General features: G+C 41.9%; 3 protein-coding genes across 9 annotated transcripts; 1 reads left to right on the top strand and 2 right to left on the bottom strand.

Annotated features, from left to right (window-relative positions):
• Positions 1-327: 327 nt before the first annotated feature.
• Positions 328-7818, bottom strand: fubp1 (far upstream element (FUSE) binding protein 1). 7 transcript variants are annotated; one of them, XM_070844713.1, is made up of 20 exons: positions 7709-7818; positions 7183-7273; positions 6281-6316; positions 6073-6109; positions 5940-5986; positions 5774-5845; positions 5606-5663; positions 5329-5491; positions 5121-5219; positions 4884-4985; positions 4690-4792; positions 4187-4426; positions 3895-4055; positions 3322-3473; positions 3134-3210; positions 2915-3040; positions 2508-2582; positions 2034-2096; positions 1537-1602; positions 328-1081 (listed from the first exon to the last, which is right to left on the bottom strand). In XM_070844713.1, exons 1-20 carry the CDS (start codon positions 7799-7801, stop codon positions 909-911), a joined length of 2034 nt encoding a protein of 677 aa, XP_070700814.1. In that variant the 5' UTR covers positions 7802-7818; the 3' UTR covers positions 328-908. The 7 variants fall into 7 exon arrangements, with proteins under 7 accessions (XP_070700814.1, XP_070700813.1, XP_070700818.1 ...); XM_070844712.1 differs by having other exon boundaries at positions 7150-7273; XM_070844717.1 differs by lacking the exon at positions 1537-1602.
• Positions 7819-9941: 2123 nt separating this feature from the next.
• On the bottom strand, positions 9942-14031 carry slc25a24l (solute carrier family 25 member 24, like). The gene is made up of 10 exons (XM_070845717.1): positions 13909-14031; positions 13666-13792; positions 13233-13320; positions 12765-12876; positions 12472-12630; positions 11480-11617; positions 11265-11375; positions 10429-10596; positions 10210-10348; positions 9942-10129 (listed from the first exon to the last, which is right to left on the bottom strand). The coding sequence occupies exons 1-10, from the start codon at positions 14029-14031 to the stop codon at positions 9942-9944; spliced, it is 1353 nt and encodes a 450-aa protein (XP_070701818.1).
• A 1443-nt stretch (positions 14032-15474) lies between these two features.
• On the top strand, positions 15475-20391 carry dnajb4 (DnaJ heat shock protein family (Hsp40) member B4). The gene is made up of 3 exons (XM_070844895.1): positions 15475-15902; positions 16913-17493; positions 19518-20391. Exons 1-3 carry the CDS (start codon positions 15692-15694, stop codon positions 19746-19748), a joined length of 1023 nt encoding a protein of 340 aa, XP_070700996.1. The 5' UTR covers positions 15475-15691; the 3' UTR covers positions 19749-20391.
• The last annotated feature ends 279 nt before the right edge of the window (positions 20392-20670 follow it).

Below are 20670 nucleotides of genomic sequence, written 5' to 3' on the forward strand. Positions count from 1 at the left end.
AGTTACGGTACATAGATACCTGTCGACTTTCTTATGACAAAGATCTGTCTACCGCTTTAGTCAGGAAACAGAAGTGTAAAAAAGTGTCTATCAACATGGACGTTTGTTGGTCTGAACCACTCGGGATCACTGCACGCACATAATGTATCTACGAGCCTTATAGACAGTTGGAGAGAGACAGGACAGCACAACTCTGAGTCAACCTTTTTGGACAATTAAACCCACACAGCCTGCGTTTAAACCCTTCCCCCACCTCACTAAAAACAAAAACATACAGAAATTCATCTCGACCCTTTTGGTTTAAAACCACCCCAACTTACCAACACAGGAGGTTTCAGTTTGTTTTATTGCAAAAACACAACAGGCAATAGCATTTTAAAACTGAGATGATTTACATGGTAATGTCTACAGTTTAATAAACATGAGTTCTAACCACATTTAATATAGATACAGGGCTGGAATGACCATATGTATAATTACCTCACTAAAAACAAAGCATTTACAAGAAAAGGAAAAACAAAAAAATGAAAGAGGACGTGTTCGCCGGGAAATCTGCCATCTATGTGAAACACTTTCAAACCAAGGAAATTTAAGATCTTCATCAAGGCGTCTGCATCCAAACATTTAACAAAGGATTTTGTTTCGACAATGTAGCATTTACTTTATGTCCACTTCACATTACTGGCCCTGTGCAAAGAAATACATAGAAGATACATTGCATGTTAACAGCAGAAACAGTGGACTCAGCTTCCCAAAATAAAAAGCTAAAAACCTGTGTGGGAGGAAGTGGTTTGGTTAAAGTTTGTGAAGTTGCTGCAAACACTGGAACCCTGTAAAAACCTGAGGAAGGAAGGCGGTTAGGGCACAAAAGAATTGAGTATTCAGTGGGTGTGGAGGGCAGATTCTTATCAGGGGTGTACCTGAGGGGCTTGTGGTGCTGCGCCCATCGTCTGAGGGTTGGCGGTGCCGTAGTAAGCGGCCTGCTGACGGTAGTACTCCGCCCAGGCAGCGCTGTAGTCCGGCTGGCCACCAGGCTGGGAGGCGGCTGCTGCCGCCGCTGTGGCCTGAGGGGCCGCTTGACCTGGGGGCAAAAACAAGGGAGGACCTGTTGGTGCACTGGCAACTTACCAGATTCTTCTCATGCAAATACTTTTCAAATACAATTAACAAATTAACCATCGTAGTTCAAATTCTTTGTAAAGTTTGAGGGTGAATAGATATTTATAAGAAGGGGAACGAACCCACCACCGGTTTCTATGGGTGGCAGGACAGAAACCTTCTTGGCTTTCTGTCGGGCTGCTGGGAGAGCAGCTGCTCTATGACAGAGGGCAGCCACAGGACCACAGCTGCCCTTCAACACTAAAACAAATATTCACCTCGGAGCTACAGGCCAACACTACTCAACTCCAGACATCTGACTTATTGTTACAGTCTATGAACCACTTTATGGATGTTATTCTTTGTTAGGAAGGCACAAAGGTGATGATTTATTATTAAAAGAGAACTTAAGACTCTGAAAGGCAGTTTGGACTCTACCTTTCTCTCCAAATGGCCGTGACTCTACTGTGAAGTTGCTGGTCTCAGAAAGTTCTCCCTCTGTGCCTGCATCACAGTAAATCACTTAACGACTGTCTACAACTAGTTTCTCTACTTGGAGACGTTTCCCTTTTAGTTATCTAGTTAAGTTATTTAACTCTTAACGTCAGGATCACACTTAACATTTCTTAATCCAATAATCATAATTATGAGCTGTTGTGACACGCCAGGAAAAACAAATACGGCGGCATCATTTCATTTCATTAGATATTTGGTTTACATGATGGACTGTGTAAATATAAAAACCAGATTGTGTTGAAAATCAAGCATTTTTCAATAAGTCTCTTCAAATTCAAGCACATTCCTGACCTTGAAAGGGGTTAAAGTTAAATACTTTCCAACATTTAGAGATTTTACACAAACCCTGTATACTGAATGCATTTATAAACACTATTCTGGAAAAGTGTGATCCCCATATAAAGTCTGATTTCACCAACCTTGTTTCTTGTAATACTCCTCCCAGGCTTTCGTGTAGTCCTGAGGTTGTTGACTCTGTTGACCTGCAAAGAGAGAGGGAGAAGTGTGTCAATGCATCCGAGTGTTAAACGAAGTCACAAAGACACAACACTGATCCTACGTTGCATCATTAACTCTACACACATTCATGGCACATGGAAAATCACTGCCGTCAGTGTTGATAAAACCCTACAACAGTCTACAAGATAAACTGCTCTAAGCTGAGAAAAGGTGGTTCTGTGTCGACAGCTCAGTCCTGTAGATAGTCAAAGTGTTGCAGTCTAAACAGCACAGGCATCAAACGTTAAACCAAGTGGAGGCACACTGAAAACGCTCCACAGCGGGGCAGCAATGCTGGCTAATACCCAGACCTGAAAAAGAAGCTGATTGAATGCCCAGTGGCTGTTTAGACTGCCTTGTGTTAATAGGTGTACACTGAAGCTACGTTCGTATACCCATTTTCTTGTAATATTCCTCCCAGGCCTTGGAGTAATCTGCCTGTCCACTCTGACCTGCAGCCTGTGGGTCACCTGTTAAAAAAAACGGTACTTGTAATTAGTGAATCATTCTAAGCAGTTTGTCCTCCACCTGCCTGGGTCGAGCTGTCAGCCTAGGGACGGTGGAGGAAAACTATCCTGTCCCTGGGGTAATATAGAAAAGTTTTAAAAAAAAAAGTTCTCTGCAAAAGCAAAGACGTTTAAAAGGTGAAACCAAATCAACTTGTCACCTGTTGGTGACATCAGGAAGACATGAGCACAGGACACTGCGAAAATAAGGCTAGTACTACACTGCTCTACACTTGCCTAAACAGTTTCTTCTAGAGGCACAGACTCAGATGCCAATTCACAAACACTGAAGTTACCTTGGCCGTTGGATTGAGTCGTGCCAGGAGCCCCGCTTGTCGGGGTCATAGGAGCCTGTGGTTGCTGGCTGTACTGAGCATAGTAGGCTGCCCACGCTGCTGCGTTGGCATCAGCTGCTGCTTTATCTGAACAAAACAAACAAGTTGTTAGCCCACAAAGGCCAAGATAAAAGCTATTAACACACAGTTATAGTGTGAACTGATAACACTAGTACTCACTTGGATCAGGTTGCCCCTGTTGCCAATGTGGGTAGCCATTGCCCCATCCCTGAGGCTGGTAAGGTGCAGGTGGACCGCTGAAGAAAGAAAACAAATAACCATCAGACTGCCACACCTTCACCTAAATGATCTTGTTCTCACAAAGGGCCTTGACAGACGAGGCAAAAACAAATGGACCCGGCACTTACTGAGGACCTGGAGGTCCCTGGTTGTATGGTCCAGGGTTGTAGGGGCCCATGGGAGCCCCAGGGGGTCCGGGTGGTCCAGGAGGACCATGTGGGCCTGGACCTCCATGTGGACCAGGGGGGCCATGTGGGCCACCCATTGGAGTGACGGGTCCCTGAAAACACAGAAACACATCCTGGTCAGTAAACAAGCTTATATCACGAGTTCTTATCGAACTCTTGAGTCTGATTCATAATTCTGTGCTGAATCTACGCCGATGTGACAACTTATATATTCATATACTTAAAATAATGGGGACTGACAATGAGCAGATCAAGTTGGAGCTCATGTTTAACAGCCATTTTTACTGAAATTACTGCAACACAGATGAGGAGAATGAGATGTTGTGTGCGACCATTAAACCAATCGAGGAAGGAGGGTGAATTTTCTGTGCTTATCCAGTCACTGACAGAAATGGACGGCACAGACCCGTCACAGTAGCGGTCTGCGTCACCTCGTAGTAACACTTCTGGGTAGGTATGCGTCAGGCTACACTGCACCAACGCAAAAGTACTAATTAAGCTTTGGGATCTTACTCCGATTTTCTCCTCCACCAGCTGCCTGGCGTAGTCGATCTGTTGGGGGGAGCCACGAACGGTGAACATCTTAATGTTGGGATCGGCGTTGGGAGGAGGATTCCTCTGCAGCTCGATTCTGGCTCCAGACTGCTGGCTGATGCCCTTGATTGTCTCACCACCTGATTAAGTGCAGAAACGTTTACATTAACCACAACAACCAAATACATTTACCCCTCTATAACGTGTTCACCCACAAGAGGAGCATGGAGGACAAAAGACTGGACTAAGCCAACTTTGTTGCCACACTTGCCTTTCCCAATGATGAGGCCGGTCTTCATGGTCGGGACAGTGAAGGTAAACTCCTGCAGGCCACCAGGGGGGCCCATGTTCCAGTTCCCCTGCCCACGACCACGACCTCTGCCTCCGCCATGCCCTGGAGGCCCGCCGGCCTGGACACTCCTCAACAGATCGGATATAATTTCTGCTGCGTGCTGAGCCTGGTCAGGGGGGCCCATGATCTGTGCTATCCTGTCTGGTGTGCTGCCATCATCTGGAGGAAGAAAATTGAACAATTAGAGACTACCGAGGTGTTTGTTTATCAACTAACATGATTATGTGAAAACATGTTACTTTAAGTCTGTGTGTGTTCAGGTCTCAGATTAGTTTAGGGTTAGGGTTATACATCAGCTTCTCAGCGTGGTGCATGAGTTTTCATCACAGACCACACACATTGTAAACTCCATCCATAGGACTGGCTTTTGGCCATGGCTGCTTCTCAGCTGTGTTAAAAAATGAGCAGTCTTAATCACTCACCTGGTTTAAACTGAATCCTGACGCCTGTGTCGTTCTGTATTTTCTTGATCATCTCTCCATTTCTGCCGATAACAATTCCTACTGCAAATCGGGGGACGGGAACCTTAATGACCGAAAACAAACAAAAGAAAGTTAAGAAAATTCAAAGCCCACACGCACCAAAGTGATATAACGACGCATAATAAAATGCTCACATCTAAGCTATCTCCGCCGCCTCCGACTCGTGAACCATACTCGCCCCGCTGCTCCCTGAAGCCTTGGTCTCTGATCAGCTCCATCACCATCTCTTTGGCTTGCTGAAGAAGAAAAAAAACAACAACATCTCATTATAGCACTACTCCACTGGTGTCCTTGGAGACAAACCATGACGCATGTACTCAACAAAAGGGACGAAAGCAGAAGTAGCTCATAAACAGAGACATCTTACTCACCTGAACTTTAAAGGGTTCTCCTGAAATGCGGAGTGGCTTGTCTGCACCTGTGTTTTGGGGTCCGTCCTGGATCATAACCATCTTCACTCCAGCTCTTTCCTGCAGGTTTAGAGAAAAACATACCATCAGAGTGCATCTGCAACAAACACGAGCCCTGCTCAAAGGACAGCCCATGTGATCGCTACTCGAACATAAAGTGGACGCTGACCTGAAGACTTTTGATGGTTTCTCCACCCTTCCCAATGACGAGTCCAGCTTTGGAGGCAGGGACCATAATCTCCTGGACAGTCATTCCTGGGCCGTCGTTGTGGTTGAAAGCTGGAGCCGGACGTCCCTTCTCAACTATATCTGTTAGTAGCCTCTTTGCTGTCCTGAAAAATTACCATCATACAGTCAGAAATATTTGACAAAGACCAAAGAAAACGGCAACAGAAGAAGTGATTTATCCTCCCTCACACAAACATCATTATTTTTCCCCAACTTACTGGATGGATTCTGGTGGTCCTGTTAATGTCACCGACCTATCTGGCATCCCTCCACTGTCTACAACACAACAGGGGAGAACAATTAATGCAAACCATACAACAATAACCAAATCTATCCTTGACGGTAGTAATGAGATTCACATTATTAGCAACAAATCTAAAACGTACCAGGAGCAATCTGTATTTTACATCCAGACTCCTGCTGCAGACGTGATATTTGTTCACCTCCTCTTCCAATGACTAGAAGGAAAAGAAAGTGTTATTTCTAAATATTTAATAAAACAAAAGACCAAACTGATAGTTTTGCTTTTTTTGTGCTTGTCAGAAAACTTACTGAATCCAACCATTCCATCTGGAACCTTGAACTCCTCCGATATTGACCTGAGAATAACACGAAAAAACCAACGTCAGCTTTGTAATAAATGACCAAATGTGAAGGGCATTTCTTTTTTCAAATTAGTATCTACCTTGGTGGGCCACCCATTCCTCCCATTGCTGAAAAGGCTGAAATAAAAAGACATCATGGCATATTAGGGGAAAAGTCTTAACTCATACACCAAATTTTCCAAGTTGTTATAATTTTAGGCCAATTATTTGAGGTAGGGAATCACAAAAAAAAAAAAAAATCAGTCGCATATAAAACTACATATTAAGCTACATCATCAGGTCACTTACCGTCATTTGTAGCCACTTTCTTCGTCTCTGGTTGGTCTGTGACAACATGACATAATAACCAGCATAAGTATCTATCATTATACTCATTATACTCCCTCTAACACATTACTAACGCTGCTCTTCAGTCTGAAAGTGGCTTACCAGCATTGCCTGAAACAAATATAGTTAAGGCAAAGGGCGTTGAAAATATTCTACAACAGATGCCTGCATAGCCAGCACACATCGAAGGGTGGAACAAAAAGTTATTATTAGGTACAGCACCATCCTGCAAGAAATCCTTCAACCCTGAATGATATAATGCTGTTTTAGTGAGAGGCGTTAAATCAATACCTCTCTGAAACAGTTTAAAAACTGATCATAACCTTTGTGAAGGTGGGATTTATTGCAGGATCGTTGGCTTAGTGACATTTTATTGGTTTATAGTTACTATAATATACTAATACTATGCATGTGACTGTTTTAGCAAAGGGAAACTGAGGCAACAATGATTCAACTTACTCAAACAGTATAATAGCTCACAAAAAATCCCCCATCATCCACCCCTAGATTATGTTTTTTGAGATCACATATTCATTCCCCAAATAAAGACATTTTCATCTGCAGGCACTCATTTGACACAGCTGTGAGGACAAAGTGAAAACATGCAATAAACAACCTACTACATAAGCTAAAACTGAAAACTTTCAGACAATGAAAATGAACTCCATAAGTGGTTAACAGTAATGTTAGACGTATTAGTGAAATGCACATGAATATAAAGGTTTAGTTGGATTAAAGACATTTTTAAGAGAATACAGTTTAGAAGTACTAAGACACACAGGCAGGCATTAACTATCTAGACTTGCATTGAATCGATTTGAGCCACTGACCGATATTCAGGTTAGGCATGGGAAAATACCCACCAGCGTCCTCCAGGGGCCTTTTCTGGCCCCCGTAGCCAAATTCGTTTGTTGGCGGAGCCGCAACGCCATCACCGCCGATCTTCGCTGCAATCTGGAGCACAAAATAAAAACAAACCGAAAAACAACTTAGATGATTTGCTCGCTTTTCGCGTTAAACGCATTTCTGGACGGACACGCTGGCTGCGGCCTACACCCTTCTCCGGAAGTCTGGGCCAACAAAGGAAAGCGAAAATTTCCACTTAAATAGTTTAATGCTATTAAACCAAACAAATATGGGCTCACAGTACGTGATCGTGTTTTTCTGATTTAGTATATAAATTCGGCTATGCTCCCTTTCTGATTTCTCGTCTGTTTTCGGTCTTGCAGTGTGGCGTAGCGTTAACATGAGCTATTCGTGAACTATTAGCTTAGCACAGCCCGCCGTGATGCCGTCTGTAGCAGAATAAAAAAAAAAACAGCCATAACTCGCTTTTTGCTCCAAGTCTGGACATTATTCATAGACCAAATCATCTAGTAGTCTTCTCACCTGTCGTGCTCGCTGTAGAGCGTCTTTAAAGGCGTCGTTCATTCCGCCACCGGCGTTAGAGGACGGGGGAGCCACGCTGCTGTAGTCAGCCATATCTGCTGCTCTTCTCCTCCTCGGCGCGACAAGATGGCGGGTAACACTCACCGGATGTTGACCGGAAATCTCGCGGTTGTCTCGCGATAATAGACATTTGTCGTTGCTGCATTTTTCACTTGGTTTTAGTTGATGATAAAAGGAAATATTCCTTTATTAGTCCCACGACGGGGAAATTTACAACGTTACAGCAGACAGGAAGAGATGTAAAATAAAAAAAAAAATACAGTTAAGACAGAGAAAGTATAAAAATAGAAACAATATAATGTACATAGGGGGAATATAAGTAAAAAGATGAATAAATATATTGCACATGTGGACAAAGTTTGAGTTTTTTTGGTTAAATTCTAAGTACATTTTCATTGCCTTAGTAGGATTTGGAAAAACTTGTGCATGCAGTTATTTTCTGCAGGCTTGGCTACTGTAATGGTGTATTTACAGGCCTCCCTAAAAAGTCAATCAGACAGCTCCAGTTAATTCATAAGGCTGCTGCTGCTGGAGTTCAAGGAAGTAAACCATGTTAGTCCAGTTCAAAACATGATACATAATATATTTCTGACGTGCTTTGCTATGAACCATCCAGACCTCTCAGATCATCTGGGAGATATCTGTTTTCTGTCCCCAGAGTTGAAACCAGCAGCAGAGTCAGCATTCAGTTTTAATGCACCACAGATCTGGAACAAAGTCTCAGAAAACTGCAGGTCTGCTGCAGCTCTCAGGTTTTTCAAATCAAGGCTCAAGATATCTCGGTTTGCCACTGCTTTTCATTAAATAAAGTAATTTATTCATTCCTTGCGCTGCACTTTACTTTTACACCTATCCTATTCTATAGTATGTTGTAATCAAAGATAGAAAAAAACTTAATATATCCCATTAGTTATCCAAAGTAAAAGTTCTGCATTTGGAATTTGACTATTAGTATCAAAATATATCTTATGTTACAGGCTAGATGCATCACACTTTTAAGCTAGTTTAGCATGAAAACACACTACAACCTTCAAATAAATAATGAGTGGAGTACGGTACATTTTGCTCTGCTAGTGGAGCAGAAATACAGGCCTGATATATTATAACAATACAATACTCTAGTAGTCTGATTAGAGTATTATGGCAGCAAGCATGAGAGCAAAGTGCATTTATATAGCACTCTTCACAGATACCGTCATTCATAGTCAAAGATCATATCAGTTAGAGTTAAATCAAATAAACACAATGATCAAACGTCAGATAAAATATACAAGTGCAAACATAAACCCAAATTAAAGCATAAAATAGCACATTATCTAAATGCCTGCTTGAACAGAGCTCAGAGTCCAAACGTAGTATTAGTACACTCACCTTTACATTGTACTTAAGAACACCGCTCTAGTAAATGCGCTTATTTACTTTCCACCATTGACTATGAAGAATTTCTCATATTTATCTGTAGATGGTTCTTAACATAAAATAGTTGATAATGTTTTGCATCTATCATTGCAATTGTAAATTGTTATGCTATTGTCTATAGTTTATAACTTTATAATGTTTAATGTTTGTTATAATAATGAGTATTACACATTTTAAAAGTTTCCCACAGTTCTATGACATTAGGTTGCCTTAATATAAACTGTGGCTGTGACTTGCTTCATAGAAAAATGTTTTCATAAGACTTTAAAAATCCAATACATGCCTGGATTTATAAGAAAATCAAAGTTCTAACAAACAAATATTCACACACCTGCAAAGACACACATGGACTCGCTGCTGACTGATAAATGGAAAAGAAGAAACGTGTCCCCTGTTATGAAATAAAGTTTTATTGTACAGGTCGCACCTCAGCACATCCTCATTCACGCAGCACAACACATTCATCAGCACTTAGTGAGGTGTGCTGAATGTAAACACTCCTCATGCTCTTGGTCATAAATCCTTCTTTTAATTGTAGGTTTAATCACATGACAATGGGGGTCTGGCAGACTCCACCCTTAAAATTTCAACCATTTCGTTAGGATCCCAGATATATTTGGACACTCTGTTAACATTATTAACATTAATAACAGTTCACAGTTAAATTTTCTTTGTGTTTCTGATCAAATCCCTGAAAAAAATGTTTTAAAGGCGACAGTTCAGGGCACAAAGAAAGCACCCTTTTTGCTACATCTCAAGACTCCGATGAGGAAAACAGATTTTCAAATTTTCTAGTTAAGGTATAGTTAATCAGAGCACATGGAATAGCCCTGACGAAGCTGGCTCCCATCCCATTATAATATCCTCTAATTCCACGTCTGTCATATATCCCTACAAGTCCTTGCAACACACCAGAAGCTGGACGTGAATCTGTGCTGAAAGCTGGAAAACAAGACAAACTGCGATAAGTAAAACATCTCAGATTATTTCAAATGATCTAAAATGTGCTGAAAAGGGTTTACCTTGTGCTTGCTGCTGAGTTCGGATCACTGCCAGTGGGTAACTGGTCATTTGTCCAGAAGCAAAGGCCACGAAACTGAAGAAAAACAGTTTGGACTCACTGTTGTAGGCTGGATCACTCTTCGCCCAGTTCATGATTGACTGCAAATAAGCACAAAAAAGCAAATAGTTAAAGACACAATCTTTCAGATGAGCATGATTTTGATCTTTGAGTGTCTCACCTGATGAACTGCACACTCCACGCCTGCATAGGGGATCATGCAGAGGATACTGGGCTTGAACCCTCTGTAAAAAGAGGACAAGGACTCCTGCCTGTAAATAGAGCGGGCGCATGCCACGACACCATTGTAGGTGCCAGCTTGCTGCAGGTTCAGCCTCACCTTCAGCACCTGTACGGGAGATCAAAGGAGAAACACACGGTTTTACACATTTTTAAGGTTTTCACGACAATTAAAATACAAATGAGGACTTTCTTTCCAGATATTTTCTATTTGAAAACACTTTTAAAAATAACGTTAATGAAAACTCACTGCAGCTTTTAGTAAAAATGTCCTTCAAAATAAAACCTTTTCACATTACAATTAATTTCAATCTGTACTTAATAATGCTACTTACCATTTTTTACATGAATCATTATCACAACCATTTGAGACACTGGTGGTATTACTGCAAACAAAGGAGATCATTAATGAGAAGTGCCAACAAAATCTGTTGTTTTACAGCACAGTTTGGAAACTGCTGTATGGTACTCATCATGCCCATGAAGAATGGCTGCAAGAGAGCAATGTGCCAGTATTTTTTTCATGTTATCTTTTACAATCTTGCTACTCAGAGATTTTATGAATGTGTGTGTTCCTCCTGACGGCTTTTTTTTTTCCCACAATATTCTCATTTGTTTGCAATAATCAAACTAAGGCATGATAATTAATCCGCCAATGACATACTGACATTTACAAAATGTGATAATCTATACTTTAACAATATTCAGCTGTTATGGCAAAACACAGGACAGGACAGAAATGTTAAAGCACTCAGACCTGCCACTGATCTCTGATACCTCTAAAGGGTAGAAGGCAGCGTGAGCGACGGCACCGGACACACAGCCCAAGCCAAAACGCTGCCGCACCGTCAGGGTCTCCTGTGTTCTGTTTTGGACGCACACCTTCATCTGGACACAGCAGAGACGCTCTGAGTGCACTTGTCAATTAGAAATTGGAAACTGGTGCATGAATAATTACTACTAGAGAGCGTGTCTGCTACTGGGTGCCTCACCTGGGCGTAGATGAGACACTGTAGCGTCGACTGTGGCGTTCCTTTCAGCACGTTGACAGCGTTGCCTTGCCACATCGACCGCAAACCGCCTGCCCGGATCTCCTGAAAGCCTTGAGAGAAGGCCTTGGATCCATGAACCTACACGGCACACAAGAAATATTAGCACATTAAATCACTTTTCACAGGCTGTTTCAACAATTGTGCAGTAATGAGAAACTAATTGAAATTTAGACTCAGATTAGAGGTACAGATGCTACAAAAACAACAGGGCCTCATGTATTTCAGTGGTCAGAGTCAGCTGCAGAGAGACATTACTAGATGTTCTGCAGACTGATCTCTTTCTTAAGATACTGAAGCACAAAGTGCATAAAGGATATTGAGAAACACTGGGCTGCAAAAAGATAGTGCCGAACACTCAGAACAATGCTTTGGTCCATTCTCTTTCTCATGCATGCTAATGACACGTCACATGCAGTAATCTGAATGCTCTCAGTTATCAGGAAAAGACAAGTTATGTAAAACAAGAGCAGGCTAGCTGATAAGAGGCCATCTTTGCTCCCAGACACCAGATCATTTATTACAAAGATGAGGACACTCCTGGCTGAAGTGTTCATTCTTATGCTTGTTTGGCCTTGCTTAAAAAAATAGAAGAAGAGAATCCAAACCACATAAAAGAACATCCGATCAAATGTTAAATGCTCCTCCAAGGACATTAAATGACTTTAATGTGAGTTCAATCGAAACACTATAATCTAAGCTCATAGGACCATCCTCTAGTTTGCGGAGCTTAAAATCATCTCATGTTCTGTAGTCAGCGAGTAGAACATGTCATAGGCACACTGTGAGATGTGGTTGAAAGCTCTGAAAGCTAGTAAGTGGACCTTTGAACGTAAGTGATTCTGTCAAAAAGACCTTATGTGAGGTTTCAGATCAAGAGATACAATTCTACACATATTTTTGTATAGAAAATAGCACCTGATATTGAAGCTGACCTGAAGTTGAGTCTTCAGGCGGTCGATGGGTGCTGTCACACTTCGGGACACGCCGTCTGCCAGTCCTGCTGCGAGAACAAACGTCCGCCAGGCACCAAAACCAGACGCCTCTTCAGGGAACTCTATGGGCATTGCCCGGCTCTCACCAACGTCGAAAACCTACAGATGGACGAAGTGAGGATTTCCACTTCTGTAATCACTGTGTTGTTACTCACGCTGAAGTGCATCGGGCACACTTCTGCTCTGCTGAGGTGTCAGAGCATCGAACGTAACATGAGACCCGAAGACCTTACCAGACTGTGTTTCCACGAGGACACCAGCTCCCCGATGTTGTCCACAGGGTTGAGGATGACGTGGTGCAGGAATTCATCCCAGTCCACCGTCATCGAGCTGTCCTTATCCATCCTGGTGTTCACAAAAACAACAGCCGCAGCCAACACATAGAGTTATGTTGTTTGTTTGCCGTGTATTTTATCATTAAATTAAAATTAAAATTATATTAATGAAGGCTTTATAAGTTGCCGGTAAAGTCTTTATAAGTTGCAACAGCAGTAATAAGCCACTATAGTACAGAAAGTATACAGATATATGGGTGTACCTTATTGTGCAGTGATGCCAAAAAAATCCACCTGTTTACAATGCACTGATGTGATAAGTGTGTGAAATGTGCACCAGTGTGCTTTAAACTCAGCTGAACCCAGATTTTACATTCCTATATGATGTTTGTTTAAATGCAACAACGGGCAGAAAAAAATTCTTACATTTGAATAATTTTTTGTGCATTCGGCTTTGATATGACCACTCCTAACTCCTTAAACAAACATATGATGTCGTCCTGGTCAATCACCCCTGATCAGAGAAGAAATGCACAAGATTACAAACAGATATTGGTGCTGCTCGTCCAGATATTGTATTTCTACTGTAAACTCTCCGTGTGCAAAGGTCACTCGCGGCCTGCAGTAGTGTGCAGCGTCCACTGTGTACCATAAACACATCCTATCCTGTGTTCTGCCTCTCCTGTCTGACCTTGATGTTACAGTTTATTGTCAAAGAAATAACATTTGTAATAGTTTATAAAGACAATACTCAAGTGGGACTACTCATCTTTTGTATCAGGGTGTTGATTCTTTATGTTTCCTTCATTTTCCTTGAGAAATCTAACATTTTTCAGGAGTTAAGACTTTGAGCACTCACCACACTTGTTCTTGTCAAGGTCATGAAAGTAAATTTTCCATTTCCTCTCTCTGTCCATCATGTAGCTGAGGAATTCTTTATAATCCAGCAGGCCATCTTTGTCTTTGTCATAAGAATCAATGATATTCTATGGGAGAGAAGAAAAAAACCCTCTTCTGTTTAGCAGGTTTGTAGTGAATAAATGAATGAAATTAAAGCCTGGGACATGCAGTGCACACTGTTAAAGATGATTAGTGATATTACCTGGACCTTTTCATCCGCTGAGAGGATCCCATGCTTCCTCATTTCATTGTGGAGCTCCGACACCGATATGAATCCATCACTGTTTTGGTCCAGTTTAACAAATAAGTCGCGAAACTGATCCATGGCTCGTTTAAAAGCAAATTAGCCCGAGATGTAAACGACTGCAGCCTGCTGCGGGTCCTCAGGAGGACAGGAAGAATGCATTGATAAGCGTGTGAGGTTATTGAGCAGCAGCATGAGGCGCTGTCTCACTGGCAGGGATGTGAGCCAGTGCAGCATTGGCTCCGTTATCAATAAAGATAAAAACACACCTCCTCTGTGCCTCAGCAGGTGGCGCTGTGGATGCAAGAGAGCTGACCATCATCATCATCATCATCATCATCATCATCATCATCATCATCATCATCATCATCATCATCATCAAAATCATCATCATCATCAAAAAAACCTTCATGTTGAGGGTTTGATGTGTAGAGACCTGTAGATACAATGGACAATGATCTGGAAAATACATGCTAGTGTACACACACACACACACACACACACACACACACACACACACACACACACTCATATAACTTGAAGTTCATACAGATCCATGCTAAAAAAAAACAAAAACATTCACAAAGACAATAGAAGAAGCAAATAATAAAACATAAAATATAGATTAAATCTAACATATATAAAGAAATGAAGTCAAACATGTAGGCTGATATTTTAGGCATTTATTTCAACAAGCACTTTAACGGGAAGCACCAGTACGAAACCTCATATATCAGATACTTGACACGTGAAATTATTCATCAAAGTACCATAAATGCATTTATGTGGATCCCTGGAAAAGTATCTAATAAGGAACAAAATAAACAAACATTTCTACATGTGAAAAAGTTCCATATATCTACTGTAAAATCACAGGTGAACATTTAACTTAACTTAAAGAACAAAAAGCTTTGCTGAAGGTTTGCTGTGCAATATTTTCTTTCACATGAATCTACAGTTAGTAACTTTGATTTGTTTTGTGTGCATTTTTATTTTATGTGTAGCTCTGTGAATTTAGTTAGGAAGGATTTTATTCTGTTACAAACAACATACAGATCCAGAAGAAAGAAAAACAAACCATGAAAAACACAAATTCAATCCAATGCATGTAAAGTCGGGCCTATATTTATATTTGGGCCTATACTTTTTATTTCTTTGTGTCAATCAGCATCTCAGATGTGAGAAATGTCATATACAGTATATACATATATAGTTTATGTGGATGTGCAGCATGTATCTACTGTAAAATCACATGTGAACACACATGGTCTGCATTTCAGAGGATTTGCAGCCACCTCTCCTCTTATTCCACCGGCAGCTCTCTCTCTCTCACACACACACACACACACACACACACACACACACACACACACACACACACACACACACACACACACACACACACACACACACCGGATCCACATTCATTTCTCGTGTTGAACTTGACGTTGGCGCTGTGGATGCAGCAGAGGGAGCCGTGGCTATTTAAAGAGGGGCATCCAGTCCCGGAGAAATAACAGGAGGTCTTCGGCGTTGACTTCACGCCTCTAAATGGTTTTCATCCCGCACTGTGTGTCCGTCTGCGGCTTCTTACTGTCTGTCTGTCCAGACTGAGGCCACCTCTCTGCGGTGACAGCCATCCGTCGACCAGCCCCTCTCCAGTCCGCCTGCAGCTCCTCTCCGACGGCTGTTCCGCTCTTCATCCCATCCCTTCGCTGTCGGGGGGATACGTGTGCAAAAAATGGGCAAAGATTACTACAAAACGCTGGGCATCTCTAAAGGAGCCACGGACGAGGACATTAAGAAAGCTTACAGAAAACAGGCGCTGAAATGGCACCCGGACAAAAACAAGTCTGGAGCCGCCGAGGAGAAATTTAAGGAAATCGCAGAGGCATATGAAGTCCTCAGTGATCCGAAGAAAAGAGAAGTTTATGACCAGTACGGAGAGGAAGGTGAGCTGTTTGTTCCATCGCACTGAATTACATCTTAGCCCCAGTGTGGTGGCTCCTGATTCGCCCTCTGTGCGCTGTTATAACCGCGTTATAAAGCCTGGATGGTTGGATGGAGAACAGCTGGCTTTAAGTCAAGTCAAACACTGCAACCAGCAGGCCTAGAGAACAGCTGTTCTGCACACCACAGACCCACAGCTCTGTGCATTTCACATAAGGATGAGCTTTTACACCATACCTGCAGCCATACGCCTCATTATAAGAGGAGTAAAAGGCCTGTCACCACAGATTTTCCTTCAAATGTGGGTGTTTTACTAGAAAAAAATTGTATTTTGATGATGTCAAAGCCTCGATGTACAGTATGTCCTACCCACAGTGTTTCATCTGAGCGTAAAGGCTTCGTTTTCAGACCAGATGGTTATGGGTGGGAAGCATGTTGCATGATGTGAGGAAGGGAAAAGGATCACAGATCATTTCTACATCAATAAACTGCAGCTTAAAGGTGGCATCTTGTGCTTTTGATCACTCTACCGAATTTTTACCCATTAATGTGGCAAACAGAGCACGCTGAACATCTTAAGAAAGGGATGCTAAGTGAAACAAGGTGGTAACGCATGCACATCTACTGTATGCTAGCAGAACGCCTGGAGGAAAATATAACCCTGGAGAGGCAAACAATATGGTTCCTTTAAAGGCTCAGTCAAACAGAACATCATAGCCATTGGATAATCCCACGAAAAACCCCAAGAAAAAATGGCCAAGTCTCACATTTGAGATGCTGGGACCATGTAATGTTTGATGTTTCTTCATAAAAGATGACATAAACCATTGATTATAAAAGTTGTGTGTCAACAGCTAACCATTGCAGCTCTAATAAATTATATTCATTGCGGATTAGTCACTTCATGACTGGATCTCTTTTGTAAAAGTAGGATTCACTTTTGGCATAAAGCTCTTCCCACTGCTGAGTGTCAGTGTTGGATGACTGATGAGTCATTTCTGTATCCCATCAGGTCTCAAGGGAGGAAGCGGGCCCACTGCTGATGGACAAGGCAGCACCTTCACCTACACCTTCCACGGGGACCCTCACGCCACCTTCGCCACTTTCTTCGGGGGCTCAAACCCCTTCGAGATCTTCTTTGGGCGCAAAGCCAACGGCCGAGACGACGATGACATGGAGGTGGACGGAAACGACCCCTTCGGCTCCTTCACCAGCTTCAACCTAAACGGTTTCCCTCGGGATGGCCACGCTGGCCCTGGAGGGCAGCAGCGCCGGAAGCAGGACCCGGCCATCATCCACGAACTGAGGGTCTCCCTGGAGGAGGTCTTCCACGGCTGCACCAAGAGGATGAAAATCTCTCGCAAGAGGCTAAATCCAGACGGCAGGACCATGCGCAATGAGGATAAGATTCTTGCTATCGAGATCAAGCGGGGCTGGAAAGAGGGAACCAAGATCACGTTCCCGCGGGAGGGAGACGAGTCGCCCAACACCATTCCTGCTGACATTGTTTTCGTCATCAAGGACAAGCCACACCCCCACTTTAGGCGGGAGGGCTCCAACATTGTGTATCCTGTGCGCGTGAGCTTACGACAGGTGAGGCGTTTTCTATTCTGGCACCCGCTTTGACTGACTGTAGCCGTATAAATAGAGTCTGATAGATGGATTAGTCACACACAGAGGAGACTCAGAACAAGCTCACATTTAGTTAAGAGTGCTGCTTTAAAGCTCCCATGCTCCAAAAGGCCTGATCACAATCAATAAGCCGTAGGTAGTCTGCCTCCAAAGTTGTTTTCCCCTGGAAAGTACAGGCGTACTGAATGAGCATAGTACTGAACTACACACGCACACACACACCTTGGCTGTGCACTTATGTAAGCTAGATCATCAGCATTGAGAAATAGAAGCTGTATCACGGGGAGGGCACCCGCCCACGCACACACACACACACACACACACACACACAGCAAGTTGTACTTGTATGGTTCCTCCTCTGAGATAGGTCCCATTGCTTCAGCTTATATTTTAAATCACCTTTTAATCGCATTATGTTTCTAATCACACAGCTCAGTTTGTGTGTGAAAGTAATTGAAAAATTGTCAATTGGAAAAAAAAAAGATTTTCTGCTAATCTTAACTCAAGGACCACTTCACTGCCAGCTTTTTCCAGAGCTTTCCACTGCATCTCACAGTCTTCATTAGCAAGATGAGAAAAGCCCCCCCAAAAAAAGACAAGGTCAAGGATCACATCCAACACTGAAGACGATGTGTGATTATAGAAACCTCCCCAACAGCTGAGCATCCACTAATGGAGACCGTTGATGTCATAAAAGCTCTAGAAAAGCTTTTAAATGGACTTTAACTTAAGCTTATTTTGTCAAAACAGTTTTAGAATTTGCTCAGTGTTCAAATATCCAAAGTCCTGTGGGTCTGGAAATGAAGACATCGTAAATGCTCTGATGGCTTGGAGCCAATTACAAAAATGTCAAATGTGTTCAAACGCTGGTTTGGAAGCATCCGTTTAGGAAAATTCTGCAAGAATTAGAGGAACCAGCACATCACTCTGATATGTCGACCAATATTAGCTTATTGTAGATATATAATGTCAACATTTAGAAACTCTCACCGTTACATAGTTTGTCCACCAGAGAAGACTATTACATTTTTTGATAGCGCTGTAGTTACAATATTATTACAATAGCCATTATTACATGAGGGACAGATGTATTCAGAATAGCCTCAGCGTGTTCTATATGCTTGGATACATAAGTTTAATAAACAAATTCTACAGTTTTATGTATTTAGCTGATATTGTTGCAGACCTATTCATGTAAAGTAGCTTCTCCAACTGATTTTCACTTTGTTAAATCCCTTAAAAGACTTATTTGAAAAACCTTAAACAAGAAAAGTGCAAAAGAGAAATCAGTCATTACCTCACAATCTGGTACACATGGAGGGACAGGTTACATACTGTGTTAATAAACTAGCTAAAAAGTTTCAGAGTCAATAATGACTTATGTGTTCTTGTTTGGGTTTGTCAAAGCTTTTGCCCTCGCTGGGAAATTGTTTTGCTGCACTGCTTCAAGGACGTTGTAAATTACAATTACATTGTTTATGTACACTGTCAGTACAGCTTCCATTAACAATTAATTAGTTATAGCAAGTTTTAAAATGAAGCGTTGATGGAAATATAGATTATCTTTACAAGCCTTTTTTTCATGACATCATCCTGTAGGAAATGTACATTTTAGTTAAATTGCAAAGTATAAGCAATGTCCATCTGAGCACATAAAGTCAAAATACTTTAAAAACAGGGGAAATGTTTATGTGGTTTATGTGGTGCACAGCCATGGATCATAGTCAGCTGTTTATTTGATATGTGACTGTATACATTCACTTTATAGTGTAATATATTGATATCTGAACATATTCTTACTATAATGTTCTTGATGTTCATTTAAATATTATTACCCAACACTTATTTTTAAACATGTAAAGAGGATTTGTCTTTAATCTCAGCCAATGAACAGATTCATGTGTTATTTTCTGCCTGCAGAAGAGATCTTGTGTGGGCTGCTGTTCCTCTCATTCTCACTCCCTCCATGTTCCTTGTCTTTTCAGTCGTTGTGCGGATGCTCGGTTACCGTGTCGACGATAGACGGGAAGACGTGCAACATGAAGATCACGGATGTCATCAAGCCTGGCATGAGAAAGACAGTTGCCGGGCAGGGTCTCCCCCTCCCCAAAAACCCAGAGCAGAGAGGAGACCTGGTGGTGGAGTTTGATGTGAACTTTCCTGAGACGTTGCCCGGCAACGCCAAGGACGTCCTGAAACGGCATTTACCTACTTAGGACGAAGGACTGAGCGACGGGGGGTAACCACATGACACATGACGGGGGGGGGTAACCACATGACATCGCTCACCCTCGATATCAGACGCACTCACACAGACACACACACACACAAGGGCAGATCTGACAGTTCACAGATGGATCTCCTACTGGCGAATGTGCAATTTCTATTTTTGAGCTATGCTGTGTTTTTATAAATGCCATGCATGCTGCCAAGTTGATATAATTGCAAGTGAAAGACTGTCTGGGTTGTTGCTATCTGAAAGTACACATTTTATGTATGTGGGCCTTTGCCACAACCACTTTATCTTTTTGTTTGTAGGAAGTATTTGGTAGTGAATGAGTCTAAAGTTGCCAAAAAATCCCAGTGATCCTGGGAGAAATTGCAGTGCCAAACAGTACATTTTCTCGTTGTCATTTAGATTTGACATGCTTGAAAAAATGTTTTTTTTTAACTGTCATTGTCACGTTTATTTTGCCATGAAGAGACACTTTGAAGCCTCACTTCGGAGGCTGTCTTAACGCGTGTGTACAGGTTATTCAAGAGGAGCGCTGTCGAGGAATAAACTCAACTGGATAGTCATGAGTGCATTTTAGAAAAACTGACATGTGAAGATATTGAACTTGGATTTTAAAATAAATATTTCCACATGAAGTGATCTTGAGCTGTTTCAGTTATGGAGATGAAATAAACAGTGTAAAAACCGCTTAGGCCTATTTATAGTCAGTAACCAGCTAGTGTGTGTCGTGATATTACACAAAATGAGCAACAGAAAATGGTTCTTCACACTCAAATGTGAATATTCTGCTCTTGTAAAACTCCTACAGTAACATTTCTCATGTGGAAGGATCAGTATTAAAAAGACCTGAATGTAATGCTTACTAATGGCAAAACTATGAATGTGTAAATATAGCCATGTGG

The sequence above is a fragment of the Pempheris klunzingeri genome, chromosome 15, assembly GCF_042242105.1.
Source record: "Pempheris klunzingeri isolate RE-2024b chromosome 15, fPemKlu1.hap1, whole genome shotgun sequence".
NCBI classification, from domain to species: Eukaryota; Metazoa; Chordata; class Actinopteri; order Acropomatiformes; family Pempheridae; genus Pempheris; species Pempheris klunzingeri.